The 15,618-nt window shown below is 41.1% G+C and overlaps 1 protein-coding gene across 5 annotated transcripts in view; it reads left to right on the top strand.

Annotated features, from left to right (window-relative positions):
- EIF2AK2 (eukaryotic translation initiation factor 2 alpha kinase 2) overlaps positions 1 to 15,618 on the top strand; it is a 37,890-nt gene that overhangs the window by 11,230 nt on the left and 11,042 nt on the right. For 2 of the 5 annotated variants that reach the window (XM_010967652.3, XM_045504820.2), the window contains 7 exons: positions 212 to 291; positions 460 to 541; positions 5,170 to 5,204; positions 6,283 to 6,348; positions 7,965 to 8,087; positions 10,893 to 11,009; positions 12,507 to 12,687. In XM_010967652.3, coding sequence (XP_010965954.1) covers positions 212 to 291; positions 460 to 541; positions 5,170 to 5,204; positions 6,283 to 6,348; positions 7,965 to 8,087; positions 10,893 to 11,009; positions 12,507 to 12,687 — 684 coding nt within the window. The remainder of the gene's footprint in view (positions 1 to 211; positions 292 to 459; positions 542 to 5,169; positions 5,205 to 6,282; positions 6,349 to 7,964; positions 8,088 to 10,892; positions 11,010 to 12,506; positions 12,688 to 15,618) is intronic. The other 3 variants (XM_045504821.2, XM_045504823.2, XM_045504822.2) reach the window with 3 other exon arrangements.

The following is a 15,618-nucleotide window of genomic DNA, read 5'->3' as shown; positions in this document are numbered from 1 at the left end:
GCATGCTAAGTATGCACCCTACCACTGAGCTATATTCTACCCCCAGGGTTGTTTTTTTTTAAATCCAGATCAAACATCCATTAAAAAAATGTATTAATCTCGTAATTGTTTATGGCTGTGAATTTGGTAAATGTGGGGGAAATAGATGGTATTTAGTTCAGAGAGACTGAGCTGCTATGGAGAAGTAACTGAGTTGCACTTAATCTTTCAGAAAGCTGATTCGCCATCCTCTGGTTCTTTCCATACTCTGCCTGGTGACACCAAAAGCAGCTCTTCGGCAACAAGCACATCGTAAGTGTGGACAAATAACTGTGTTCTTTTACAAATTCAAATTGCGGCCTGAAAGTGAAAATTTTTGTGAAAACGTTTAATGTTTATGGAGAATTTAGATAAAGCTATTAATGATCAACCAAAACCAGGCAGAATTCATAGACTAATAGTTGTCTCCTTTTCTTCTAGACCTTCAGAATCAACATCTGAAGATGGATCTGAAAGAAACGATAACAGTGACAGAGTAAACCGTTCTTTCCTATCTCCATTGGTATAGTATTAGTCTCTAAGCTTCCTAGTTAATCTTATCTTCCTATGTGTTTCCTCATTTAAAAATGACTGCCAGTACCCAATCATAATTTTTCTATTTTTTTCTCATGTATTCTTACTAAACCATAGTATTTGGCTACCTTTTCACTATCTGCTTTCTTTATTAACTCCTATTCCTCACATGCAAAATTTTTCTGCTCTTCTCTCCCATCTTTCTCTCCCTGCTCACCTTTGTATTTTCATATATTCCTATGATCTGGCTTCTGCCCTTTTATCAATTGGACAGTACTTGGGGGAGGGGGAGTGTATAGCTCAGTGGTAGAGTGCCTGCTTAGCATGCATAAGGTTCTGGGTTCAATCCCCAGTACCTCCATTAAAAAATAAATAAATAAAAACCTAATTATCCCCAAAGCAAAAAACAAAACAAAACAAAAAAATTGGAGAGTACTTAAAAGTTTCATTAATAGAGTTCTACTTCTGTTTAAAAAAAAAGAGAACTAAACTTAAAAACTAAACTTAAAAATCGGATAATTTTTGTGGTGATGATTAGTGTTACCAAAGTATCTTATTTATAAAGAACTACAAACAAATCAATAAGACAGAGACAAGCAACTCAATAGAAAAATGTCCAAAAGATCTGAACAGGCCATTCAGAGAAGAGATACCCGAAGGGAAAACAAATACATGAAAAGATGCTTTACTTCATAGTAATCAGGAAAATGCAAACCAAAACAACAGTTAGGTATCATTTTAAACCCATCTGATTGGCAGAATTTGAGTCTGACAGTGCTAAGTGTTGGCACAGGTATGTTCCAGTAATAACTATTATATGCTGCTGGTGGATGTATAAATTGATACACCCCTTTTAGAGGACAATTTGGCAATGTGGCAATATGTATTAGAGTTGAGGGTGCGCTGGCCGTACCATTAAGCAGCTTCATTCCTCGGTATGTCTTCTAGAGAAAGACATGTATGTGTACACAGAGAAAACATGTGTAACTGTTCTTCACAACATGTTTGTAATAGGAAGAGGTTGGAAAAAATATTGTCAATTAACAGAATGTCTAAATTAATCATAAAAAGACATCAAAATCATAAAAGTTTGGAGAGGGGAGCAAGAAAATACAGATTTTTTTTCTCTTATGATTTTAATGTCTTTTTTTTTTTTTACATCTTCATGTTTATTCTCTTGCAAATCATTGTAGTTATCACATTTCCAGTTATGGTTTTTCTCATTTCTGTAGCTTCCTGATTCATTTCTATTTAGACTAGATCTTTCAATATTTCTTTTAGGATAGGTTTAATATTGCTGAATTCTTTTAGCTTTTGCTTGTCTGTGAAATTCTTTATCTCTCCTTCTGCTCTAAAGGATAGTCTTGCTGGATAAAGTATCCTGGGTTGCAGGACTTTTTTTCTCATTCAGGACTTTGAATATATCTTTCCAATCCCTTTTGGCCTGCAGTGTTTGTGTAGAGAAATCAGCTGAAAGCCTTCTGGGGGTTCCCTTATAACTTACTCTTTGTTTTTCTCTTGCTGCCTTTAGAATCATTTCTTTATCTTTAACTTTAGTCATCTTAATTATAATACGTCTTGGTGGAGGTCTGTTTAGATTCTTCTTGTTTGGGACCCTCTGTGCTTCCTGTACTTGGATATCTGTTTCCTCCTTTATGTTTGGAAAGTTTTCAGTCATGATTTCTTCAAATACCTTTTCAATCCCCCTTTCTCTTTCTTCTCCTTCTGGAACCCCTATTATGCATAGATTGGCACGCTTCATATTATCCCATAGATCCCTTATATTGCTTTCATTGGTTTTTACTTGCTTTTCTGCCTGCGATTCTGATTGGGTGACTTCTGTTATTCTGTCTTCTAACTCACTATTTGTTCCTCTGCATTATCTGATCTGCTTTTGACTGCCTTTAGCTTGGCTCTTATCTCAGCCATTGAGCTTTCTGTTTTTAACTGGCTCCTCTTTATAGTTCTGCTTCCTTTTTACAAAATTCTCTGTCTCTATTCGTAATCTCTCTTATTTCCTTCAGTGGCTTTATCACCCGCTTTTTGAAGTCATGATCTAGTAGACCGTGGAGATCTATCTCATTGTTCATTCTTTCAGGGGATTTCACTTGTTCTTTTAATTGGGAATGGTTCCTCTGCTTCTTCATTTTACTTTTGTTTCTCTGGCTCTATGGATTTAGAGTATCAGTTATCTACTGTGGTCTTGAAGGGCTGTTTTTTGTTTGTTTGTTTCTATTTAAGGTAGGAGCATTCCTGTGTAGACTGTGTGCATCTAATAGTTTTGTTGTGATGGCTGTTCTTAGTATGGATGGTTGCCACATCTTTCTTCCATGTGTGCTGCCTGTTATCCCTTTGATTGGGGGTGTGGTTGGTGGTGTGATCAGAGCCTGCCCTGATTGTTGTTGTTGAGTGGGGCCTTCTTTTTCATTCTGTGGTTGTCATAGCCCTGACAGGGGCCGAGTCTGCTCCCCTGTGCTGGAATAGAGGCTTCTAGACCGGTTTCTGAGCTGTGGTGTGTGGTAGTCGGGATTGGAGTGCTTCAGCTGGGAAGAAGAGTTGCTGAGTGTATCTCCTCAGGAGATGTCCACTGGGAAGTGCCCTCTGTGGTGTTGTCTATCACTTGTTATGGAGGCTTAGAAAGTACTCTTTGTTGACGCTGCCTTTGTCCGCACCTTAGCTGTGGGAATGTTGGCCACCCACTCTGGTGTCCCCCAGGTTCTGGGCCCCAGGAGTCACCAGCATAAATCTGCCAACGTCAGGCGCTAGGACCCGCCATAGCGAGTGTGCAGTCACACACGTGAATCCGTGGTGAGCCACAGGGTCAGCGCAGACCCCAACCCCACCTCAGCATACGGTATAGTCCACTGGCCTATTGTAAATACAGGTACTCACCCCTGCCATGTGCCAGAACTCCACTCACTGCCTGTTCGTCCCAGAGGCAAGGGTCCACAAAGGGTCCAGAGAGAGCAAATCCACCCTTTCTGCCTGGGGCTGTATCTCAGTCCTGCCTGTGTAGTTGCAGGGCCATAGGAAGTTGCAGGGCCGCGGGTGTGGATTCAGCTTTCAGCCCCGCTGTCGCACCAAACCCCACCTCTCTTCTCGTGAGAACATACCAACAATGGAGCCAATTGGAGAAAGCAGCTGTGGCGCGGCTGCATTGTGCCCCTCCTCACCGTACACACCAGCAGTGGTGCCTTTTTATGGGGGTCCCAGGCTGTTCTGTTCTGCACACCCCACCAGCCAGAGCTCACACTGCCCTCTGGCCCCCTGAGGCTGCCTCTGTGCAGTGGGCCTCAGCCCTCTTCCTGGGCTCCTCACCAATCTCCAGCAGCCGGTCCCGCTCGTCCCTGCCAGCTGGTGTCTAGGGCCGGGGATTGCAGGGATCCTCTGTGCCAGTTCCATCTGCCAAGCACCTGCCACTTTCTCCTCTGAGCCTTGGAAGCTCCGCTTCTGTCCCCGCTGACCTCGTGGCTGGATAGGGCGCGTCCCATTGTTGAGTGTACCTTTCTTCGTTTGTCACTCCCTCCCTGCAGAACCGATCCTGCACTGATTTTTTTTTCCTTTTTCTTTTTCTTTTCTTCTCTTACTGGATTTTGTGAGAATCCTCCTGTATTTTGAAGTGAGAGATACTCTGTCAGAGTTCAGTAGGTGTTCTGTGTGATTCAGAGGGTTTGTAGGTGTAATTCTGGGTGTATTTGTTTGTAGGTGTAATTCGGGGTGTATTTGTGGGAAAGGGTGAGCTGTCTCTCTACTCTGCCATCTTGGCACCTTTCCCACTGAAATTAATTTTTGAGAGATATATCAAAGACTCTTCTTTTTTTGGCTAAATATTAAAATTAAATTATTAATTTGCCCTAAAAGTGAAAATATTTTATACTGGATCCCTGGGCTCTTTATTAGTGAATGACTGTGATGCACACCATCTTGCTGAGATTCACTGGCCAGAGGATCACCAGGGAGGCTGTGTTCTATACCTGGAGAATCAGCACTTCTGTAGCACATGCCCTACAGTTTGTCTTTTTTGTCCTTCCTGCTGAGTCTGTCTGGTTAGCTGAGAATTTTGATAATAGCCAAGTACACTGAAAATCAGGGCTTGGTGAGAGCATACAGATTGATGAAACTGTTTATCTAAGGACAAAGGAATGTGGTCACAGAACCATCTAGAAGTACAGGAGAAAGGATGGCAAGAAAAAACAAGATGATTGACTTAATCACCTGAAACCACTTCCCATTTCCTTTTCTTTTTTTTAAAAATGGAAATAGAAAAGAGTTTATTAGGGTACACCGTCATAGATAACAACGGGTCACACAGGCAAGGGGCACCTGCGTGAGCACCAAGGGCCGGTTGTTGGGGTGTTCTATAAAGTAGGGTCACAAGGTACCTGATCGGCTTGTGCACAAGCCTCTGATTGGTTGCAGGTGAGCTAAGAAGTTTAGAGTCCATGAAGGGCGGTGGGGTTTGACTCTAAGGTAGGCATTACCTGGGGCTATTAGTTTGTTAGGGGAAACATGCCCAGTAAAGAATGTCAGACATCTGAGAGCCGAGGAATGGGGGGTTGTTGGACTTTGGAGGACGTCGGTTGGCCCAACACTCTCCCCCATTTTCTTTTGTTTTAGAACCATTTCAGAAATAATTCCAGGAAGGTGCAAAGGTGAGTATCATGCGTTGAACACGTTTGGAAATGAAATTTTATCTCAGACTTAGTGTGTTAATCTTATTACGTCTTCAGCACTTGTAGAGTATTGGACACCTTTATTTAAGTGGAATTTCAGGAGTAGAAAACATGGTTAATGTGCATAGAAATTTTGAAATCTACAAATAATTTTAACTACGTAGAGAAATCTTTGAACAAATACATAGTCATAAAGGCCTGTGGGTGTATTGGTAGAGTAGTTGGTTGGGGCATGACGTTGGGCAACAGTGACAGGGAAGTGGGCTTGGAGAGGTGTTTTCAAGAGAAGTGCATTATTTGTAGACAAGCAGATAGGGTAGAAATGAGGCACCAGTGTATTCTGAACAGTAGGTGACTTTTACAGAAAGATGATTACTGATGCAGGTGTTTGGATGGAGAAGGGAGAGGTGTGTGTGTGAGATGATCAGGCCGTCAGCTGTGGTTCCAGTGGCAGGAGGAGGGAGGGGGAGACTTTGTGAGGCAGATTGTGAAGGAAGAGTAGACTGACTTGAGAGAATAGACTTAACAGAACTGGGTGAAGAAGATGCACAGGAAGAAGGACTTGAAGATTGCTCCTTGTGGATGAGATGCAGACATGCATGACGGCACTGGTGATGTTGAGGGAGTTGAAGACTTGACGGCTTAGAGGGAAGATAGCCATTGGATTTGTTTCATTTTAGGTGGCATGTGGACTTCCAGTTGCAGGGGGCTTTGCACCAGCAAGGAATAAAGGACAAAGGAAACACAACCAGAGTGAGAGTTCAAGGAGATATATTTCCTGAGGTTTTGAGCCTGGGGGAAGAAAAGGAGAGGCTAGTGGCATGCTGACAATGAATGTGTTAAGGCCAAAAAAGGAACCGAGGAAGGAGTGAAAAATTATTAGAGGGCAGAGAACCATAAGTATATTGTTTTTAAGGAAAAAGGTTAGCATTTACTACCCTGTTATTCTAATAGTTGACTCAAAATACAAAAAGCCTAGTGCATGGCATAAAATCTACTCTAAACAAGTTACATTGGATTTCACTTTTGAGTTTTATGTACCTCTCTTAACTTTTAGATTCTTGGCACCTACATTTGACTCTCCTGTGAAAAAGGAAGAAAACCAATATAGTGTGGACTCCAGGTAAGAGGGGAAAACTATAAAAAAGAATTTGTTTAAGGATACGTTTGCTTCTTTGACAAAAGTTTCTTAAAGGTCTGTTGAACATCAGGCAGGCAAAATTATATTTCTACCTGAACAGTTTAATTATTTTAGCACAGTCAGGCCCACAGACGATCTTGATCTCTTGGAGGAGTACAGTTTTGATGAATTTAAATGGAATGTGATAAGTGTAGATCTGTGTAATACTCATGTGGATTTCTCTGACATCTATGAATGGTTTTAATATTGAAAGCAAATATTCCTATAAACCAGTGATTTTTTTTTCAACAAAAGTACCTCTGCAGGAATCACAGTCAATCCACGTGCATCTGTTTTCCATTTTCTAGCTCCATACCAGGTATCACTTTGAAAAAGGGTTCCTCTTGTGGTAGATCACGTGTTTGGGCTTAAATATCTGAAGCAAAGGAGGCCTATTTGCAACAGGGGGACGGTGAAAATAAGCTTAAAAAAAATGAAGAGTCAACAAGTATTTAATAAGTACCTAATATATAACTGGCACTGTACTGGGCATTGGATTTATGGCAAGAACAAATAGAAACAGCTCCTGCGCTCATTGAGTTTTGTGGGGATGATAATTACATGAAAAAGTCTGTAATTATAAACTGTGGTCAGAGGTCTGAAGAAAAAGCAATGACATGGTTAGAAATGAAAACAGGACCCCTGGATTTAGAGGGAGAAGTGAGGCAAGGCCTTCTCTGGGGTCACATTTGTGGGGAGCCCTGAGGGATGAGTTAACTCAGGGTGGTGGGGAGGCCCCATGGCTCTGCTAAAAAAGATGGGAAAGGTGATGTAAGGGTGCAGGGAGCAGAGAGAAGGCCATGTGCTGGGAGGAGTGAGCAAGGGCCATCAGACAAGCTGGACAGGGAGGCAGGGCCAAATCAGGGGGTCCCTTGTAGCCCATGGAAAGGCTTTCTGATTTTTGCTGGATTCGAGGGTAGGCTATGGGAAGGTTTGGACAACAGACAGACTTGGTCAGACTTAGTATTTATCACACTGGTTGCTGTGTGGACCATGGATTGGAGTGGAGGAAGGAGAGGAAATGGAGTGTCCAGTGAATAAGGTTCTGCAGGAGTCTGATGGAAGCCTGGACTGGTGGGAAGCTGTTGAAGATGGGGAAAGTGGGCAGATACCAGCAGATGTGTTTTGGAAGGAGAATTGGCTGGGCTTAGTGATGGAATCTGGGGCAGGAGGGACAGGGGAAACCCAGGGAGTTACAAACTTAGGCAGGCTCGGAGCACATGCTCATTTCCCTTATCACAGCCGGTAGCCAGGGAACAGTGTGATGCCGCTTTCTAAAGTTTTATACTTGGGATAAGATTCTTCGCCACGGCTTTTGTACAACCAGGAGGTGATTAACTCCCAAGAGTGATCTGTTATGTTAGGTTGGGGAGTGGGAAGAGCTATCCTTTGTGATTTAAGAGTTTCTGTGAAGCAGACCCTTCTTATGCAGAAGGGGAGAGTCCTGTTTGTAACACAGTCCATTTCACTAGCCACATTAAAAGAAAGCAGAAGGCTGGGGTTGGGTCGGGGAGCAGCAAACACTGAACCTCAGAATAACAGTAGCATTTATTTTTAAGGTTTGTCAGCGATTTTACAGAAGTAGAACCAATTGGCTCAGGTGGATTTGGCCAAGTTTTCAAAGCAAAACACAGAATTGATAAGAAGACGTATGTTATTAAACGTGTTAAATATGATAGCGAGTAAGTAGTAAATATTTTATTATTTTGAATGGGAAGGTATGTTGAACATGCACTATTCTTTTTTATATATCTCTCTTCTTCATTAGCATATCATTTACTTTTTTGTAGTCCTCCTTAAAAATGTCATTCTACCATCAGGAGCTTGGCTTACTCTGAAATGATCTTACTTTACCATGGTTATTCAATTAAAAAAATGGATATACCATTCATTATCCTTTTGAGGCCGTCTTGATGAAAACTGCAGCCATAAAATCATTTAACTTAAGATGACCTTTGAGATTTTCTAGTCTCATCTCCGTATCTTAGAGATGAGGAGCCTGAGATCCAAAGATGTGAAATGATTTATCAGAGGTAAAGACTAGTTGGTAATGTTCGGATTGTCTGTTACTGCATAATACACCACTCCAAAATGTAGTGGCTTAAAAACACTGAGTTATTGCTATCTCCCACGGTCCTGTGGGTTGATTGTGCTCATCTGGGCCATTCTTCATGCATTTGCAGTCAGGAATCATCTGAAAGCTTGACTAGGCTGGACATCCAAGATGGTGCTCTCACATGGCCAGCAGTTGATGCTGGCTGCAGGCTGCAAGTTCAGTTAGGACTATTAACTAGAGCGCCTCCACATGGCCCCTTTATGTGGTCTAGGTGTCTCACAACCTAGTGGCTGGGTTCTAAAGACTGTCCCAGAGCAAGTCATCTCAGGAGGGGAGCAGCAAAGGCTGACGTAGTCTTCGAAGTTCCACATTATATGGGTTAGACAAAGTCACTAAGGCCAGCTTAGATTCGAGGGGAGGGCAAATAGACTCTACCTCTTAATCTGAGGAGTGGATGTGTGTATGGGGAGAGAAGGAATTAATGACGACCATTTTTGGACACTATCTACTGTGTTAACAAGGTGGATATTTAGAATCATCCTCTGGAATACCAATCTACTGTCTTTCCACTATAACCCATTGCTTCCCATGTTCATTTTATGTATTATCTGTACCCTGCCCTGCCCCCAATCTTGCCCCCTAATTACTGGATAGCAGAACTCTTCAGGAAAGGACACTCATAAGAAGGAGGCCTTAAGTCATATGTTCACTAGTTCACCAGTCTTGCTTGTTGTTTTCTGGCAGTTGTTACTGTTCGTATCGTGGCCAGACTGATCCATCAAGGACTAGAGGAGGAGGTGGAAAAGGGATATATAGACTTGAGCGCAGGAGAAGCAGCATGGAGTCCTAGGTGCTGGGTCTCCAGTCAGACCAGCCTGCCTTCTGTCCCGTGGGCAATGCCTTGCCGCTGAAACACCTTCATACTCAGCATCAAAAGAAGGCTTTTTCCTTCTTCATTGCTTTGCTTAACAGGAATGAAATACTATTGTTCCTTCCATCCCATAACACCTTTTTTTTTTTAACGGTAATACTTAATAAAGGTACAGTATCTTGAACATTTCTAGTGGCTTCATAAATTGGTACAACACCATTAAAAATACAATTAGAGATATTAATCTAGACCCATAAAAACGTTAATATGCTTTGACCCATGGATTTCCTATGTGGGAACCTATTCTAAGGATATTACCCAGATTCTGGAAAAAACTCTACGAGAAGATATAAATCACAGTGTCTTTTCTAACAGCGAAAAATTAGAACAAACAAAATGTTCAGCAATAAATGATTTAAGTGTGTTTTGTTCTCTCCCCTGATCAGTGGCTATTTTGCAGTCATTAAACATGAGGATTATACACTGTGAATATTTATACATGAAATGATACGATGCTGGAAGTTATTTCAGAATAATCCAGGGGAAGATGAGGAAGTGGGTAACAGTATAAATGAAACAAGATGGCTAGGAGTTAATAACTGGTCCATCTGATGAAGCAGCAGTATGGGTCCATTCTACTATTTGCTCTGCCTTTTTATACTTTTGAAATCTTACATTAAAAAGTTTATAGATGATGGTTATACAGATTGTGCAATAACAAGGAAAATTGTAAAGATCATGTTATGTGGAAAAAATAGGATAAAAATTATATACTATAATTACAAATATATAAAAATGTATCTGAAGAAAGCTTGTAAGAAATAATCTAAAATAATAACTATTTGTGTTAGGACTGTTGATATGAGTTATTTTTAAAATTTATTTTTATAAATTTTATGTCATATAGAACTTTTCAAATTAAAAAAGAAATTATAAAATGTTTGTTTATCCTTTCTCATCCTTGAAGTCTCAGATTTATTTACTCCATTTAGCATAGAATTGTCACAGCTCTGAACTACACATCCCTGTAAAGCTCCCACGCTGTGCAGTGAAATTTCAGTTTCTCTGCATAGATTACCCTCTTTGTATAATTTTGCCACACACTGAAAATTCTGAATTAGGTTCTTCATGTTGCTTGGGTTACCCACCCTTGCTGCCCAAATGGGGTTTGCTTATGAAATTGGAAGTGATTTTAACACAAGTCCAAACAAACCACAATGGATGAGTTAGCACTAAAAAAAAAAAAAAAAAAAAAAAAAAATTGCATCACTGTCAGTTCAAAGACTACTACAAATGACTTTTAAATTGTTTGATGTTTGGAATAATTTAAGCTACTGTTATTTTCTTGTATGTTGAAAGTGAGAACAGCTCTGTTTTTTCTGTGTGTTCACTTTTTCTTTTTGACTGTTTCTGGCTTCCATTCTGAAACTCAGTGTGGGAACCATGGCAACTAGTAGGGGAGTGGAGGTAGCTGTCTCCTGTTGCTTGAGGTGTTTTGCTGTTGTGATCAGGGTTGGATACTGATGCTTTTATGTTCCCTGTTTTTTTCTTTTTAACTAGGAAGGTAGAACGTGAAGTGAAAGCTTTGGCAACGCTTAATCACGTAAATATTGTTCACTACCACAGTTGTTGGGATGGCTATGATTATGATCCTGAGAAAAGCATAAATACTTCAAGGTAACTAAAAATAAATTCAAATAAATAAACTAATAAGTAATTAAACGGGAAAAATTAAGAAAAAAATAAGTAAAAAGAAATTCTCATAGCCGTAATAGGATGAAGGAAACTCATTTACTATCTGTGGGCCACCAGATGAGGCCATTAATTATTACATTTAATAATAACTAGAAACACTGTTTGAGACACTGTTATGCCTCCATTCTGCAGGTAAGGAGACAATGAATAATCTTTTCCTTCCTTGTCTCCGTGCTCCAGACTTGCTTTAAAACCCCTTTATTGTCCTCTGCTGTTTTCAAAATCTCAGGTTTAGCTTTTCTGACTCCACTATTGAAGCACAAGAGCTCAACTGAAAATGCAGTCTTGGGAATAAAGTTTGAACATGTAGATGCTGCAGTTAGAGGCACCCCTCCCTCCTTCGCTGCCAACCCTTTCCTGTCCCTCTCACCTGATTGGTGGGATGCAGTCAAGGGTGGGGGTCTGTTTCGAATGCAGCTACACCACTTATGGTGAGGTGGTGGGCAGTGAAAATAATTTCAAGACCCTGAGTGGTGATGGGGGCACCCCCACCTTGCATCACTCATGTTTTTCCCTCAGGTCAGCCACTGCAAAAGGACGGAAGGATTTTAAAGACCTGGCACCTCACTTTGAAAGTCACCCAGTGTTTCCTGGGGACAGTCCTTTCCATGCAATCCTGAGGCCACTGTGGGCCTGTCCATTCACCATCTCCTGAGTCCTGACTCCAACCCCATCTCCACCCAGTTTAACAGCATCAGCTTTAGGAGTACCATCAGCATATGGACTTCTTCAGCTTTCTGCAAATTCCTGGCTCCCTTTTTCTATTTTCTAGCCAACATATGCTCAAAGAATTTAAATTAATATTGAGGCCAGCTTAGTTCAGAAAAAAAACAACCACCGTGGTTAGCAGAATCAGTCCTCCCTGTTAGACCGCATAGCAGTTTGTCAGCTCTTCTCTTGGGGTTCCTATCCCTGTACTATTGTTTTAGGTTTGTTTTTCCTTTATCTCTCTCCTGTTAAACTTTATATAATCCTCATGACAGCAAGGATAGTATCTAATTCATTTTCTTATCATTAGGTGCCTATTCTGTGGCTTTCACAAAATAGATACTCAGTAGAGCTATGGTCAATTAAAATGTTTTAAAATTACTGTATACAATAATGAAATTCGGTTTTCTGCAATTCCATTGTATTTATACTCCTATTCCCATTAGCAAAGATAATCAAGGACCTTTGGCATTAAATAATAGGTAGGCTCTTACTTTATAACCTAGCTAAACGAATAAAGCTTTGGATAACTTATGGTTTAAATAAAAAATGGTCTATTATGTTTTGATTCAAGTTTATTATCTTTAGATTTCTGTTGTGAGACGTTTTGGCATTTTTAAGAAGGTGTAATTTTTTAATGTATTTTTAAGTGTATTTTTTATAAATTTATTTATATTGCTACTTCTAACATAATGTGAATTTTATACCCAGATCAAAGACTAGGTGCCTTTTCATCCAAATGGAATACTGTGATAAAGGGACATTGGAGCAATGGATTGACAGTAGAAGAGGCAAGAAACCAAACAAACGTTTGGCTTTGGAATTCTTTGAAAAAATAACAGCAGGAGTGCACTATATACATTCAAATCAGTTAATTCATAGAGACCTTAAGGTAAGTGGAAAATGTGCTTTGTTAGAAATTGATAAATATAATTTATTAATTTAGAAATCTGATTTTAGAATCAATAGTCATGAGGAAGTAACATGTCTGATCCTCTAAGGTTAGGATGTATCTAGAACCTGCCCCAGATGCCAGTCTGTAGAACCACTCAGAAAATCTCCAGGGCTAAGTGAACTTAGTGAGACCCTGAGTGCTGTAGGAAGCAGCTCATTCACTTCCAGTCCTGTTTGTCATGCTGGCTGATAGTCATGCCCCAGTTGTAAACACTAACAGCTTTAGTACGGGGAACATTTCCATGCAGATAATTATTATGGCTGACACAGCCAGTTGGCCACTCTGTCTCTCCCTCTACTGCCACTCAGGCTTGTCTGAGAGGCAGAAGGGATGCTAATGACTGGGATTTTGGGAACATGTTTCTCTTAATCTTTCAGTCATTACTCTGGAGAGCAGTCATTACTGGGTCCAGAGTCTAGAATTTTTTGGCATTTGGTTAGACATCTCTGCCCCATGATGGGAAAATTGCGATAATCCAGACTTTGGAACACAGAGCATAGCTTCATATTTTCGTTTTCGTCTGGGTTCCCAGCTTCTTCCGTGGTCTGGAAGAGCAGTTTTCCCATTTCCTCCTCAGAATGAAAGGAGAGAGACAGAAGCGCTCTCCAGTCTGTCCTCCATGCCCTGCTCCCTGTGACTTGCCTTCTCTCATTACCAACTGGCCAAGCTGAATCCTGTCACCAAACCTGTGCCCCTGTTCTTGCGTGGGACACTCTTCTGCCTGTCCCCTCTGGTCCCGAATTCTTTACGTGTCTTTCCTGATCACTCTGGATCAGCTAGGAGCACTTTGTCTGAATGGACCTCAGCTGTCTGCTTACCCTACCTTTCTAAAACAGCCAGGAATGAGAAACAAACAAAAAGTTCTTTGAGAAAAACAGGCACCCCTGTACATAGTTGTTTATTGTTCCTACGTAGGAAAAAATGGCCCTTGAGAGGTATCGCATCCTTGGTCTGCCTAGGGGCTAGACGTCTTGATGCCTTCATGTTGGAGTCCACCTGGTTCCAATATCTCTTTTTAACAGTATCTGAAGGTGTTCTTTGAAGTTGGAATGATGGAAGGACTATGTTCAAAATGGCATACTTAGAATGACCGTACCTTCACTTCGAAATAATTCAAATATAGAGTTAAAGAAGAAATAAGGCACAATTATCTATTTATACAATCATTTGCAAATAAATTGTCTATTTACACAATCATCTCCTCTGCTTATGCAGAGGTTTGGGTATGACCTCCCAGGTCCTCCTCAGGATGAGTTAGTGAAGTTCTGATAGGGGTGGAGGGGACGCTCCCTTCTCCCACCGCCTGGTCGGCCAGTTCCCTCCCGTATCCCGCACCGCCAGCGCCCGTGACATGGAGTAGTCTTTTGTGTCTGTTTGCAGATAATGTTTGCTCTATGTCTTCTGGTGCTCAGAGGTCAGACTTTAATACAACTGAGCCTTTTTTTCATCTTCTACAACTTTTCTAGCTTCACTGTTACAGTTACTACTTTCTCATATCTGAGGGAAGATACAAGCAAGGGCACACACTTTATTTCGTGGTGCTTTGCAAAATACCAGCTACTGGTAGCTTTGGCAGAGAACGGTCTTTACCCAACAAAACCCCAAATTCCATCAAATCAACCACCATTTACTGCTTTCTGTCAGAGTCTTAAGAACTAGACCAAAGATGCTGGTGAGGAACACAGAGGTTTCTGAAGTGAGGGCTTACTGTCTGAGGAAGTGCAGTCCCCCAAGGCCCAGGCTCCTTGGTCAGCCTCTGCCCAGGCATTAGCCATTATTCCTGTACTTCCTGTATAAAGTTTGCACTCTTTTTTTAAGCTCTACCACCCAACATTTTGCCTAATGACACCTTAACTGATTAGACAAAATATGACATCACTGTTTTCCTTTTTCTTTTTAATGACGATAAACAAGCAAGCTAATGTTTTTACCAGACAGTCCTGTCCAGCTTATATGTTTAGACAGTATCGTAAGTGCAACCTCCTGTTTCTCAGAGTCAGCTTGTACCCTTGTGTGCACTTGCAAACCAGACAGATTCCTACACTGTGACGTGAATACTGCAGAGGCACGGTTTCTCTCCACCCCACACCCCCCAACAGCTTTCCATCTATCTGTGTTACTGGCAGTTGGTTCCAGTCTAACCGTTGGTTCTAATTGAACTGCTGATTTCTCCATGGGCTGGTTCTTGCAAGCTCCTCGTTCAGCCTGCTTGGGCTTATAGTCGCTTCTCTTTTAATTACTTTTCTAGACCCTCGTAAGTGCTGTCTCCTAGAGTCTGCATGCATGTGTGTGTATAGCTCAACATTGCATTGAATATAGCCTTTTTTCGAGGATGGCAAAATATTAATTTCCTCGTTAGCAACCTTCCTGTTTTCAGAGTCTTTAGACTATGGGTCAGTACCTCCTACAAAGTTGCATAATAAGATGAATTCCCTTCTTTCTGTTCTTCCCTTTTTTCAATCTGCTTGAAGAATTACATAGGGAAAAATATTTCAGTCCTAGTTATTAGCTCCCAGTTAACTTGGTTTGCCTTCAAGTACAGAGGGGGTGTTTTTTTGAGGAAGTTGTCAGAGGCCTGGATAAATGGACGTAAAGGAAACTCCAAGAGGAAATTCTGCACAGGACATTCGGCAGCATTACTGGAAATAGCTTCACTCTGAGAATTTCAAAATTGGAAGGGATCTTAAGGGTGTCTACTTCAATCCCCATCAAACCCTGGACTCGTATTGGCAACATTTCCACCAAGTGGGCAATCTAGCCCTGTCTTGAACACTTCCTGGGATGGGGAACTCTCTAACTCCCATTCTTTGGACCGCACGATTAGTATATTAGGATATTTAATAGCAAATCTTGTGGTCCTTTTCACCC

The sequence above is a fragment of the Camelus bactrianus genome, chromosome 15 (genome assembly GCF_048773025.1).
Source record: "Camelus bactrianus isolate YW-2024 breed Bactrian camel chromosome 15, ASM4877302v1, whole genome shotgun sequence".
NCBI lineage: Eukaryota > Metazoa > Chordata > Mammalia > Artiodactyla > Camelidae > Camelus > Camelus bactrianus.
Note: the sequence above shows the minus strand (reverse complement) of the source record. Positions and strands in the feature narration are given on the sequence as shown.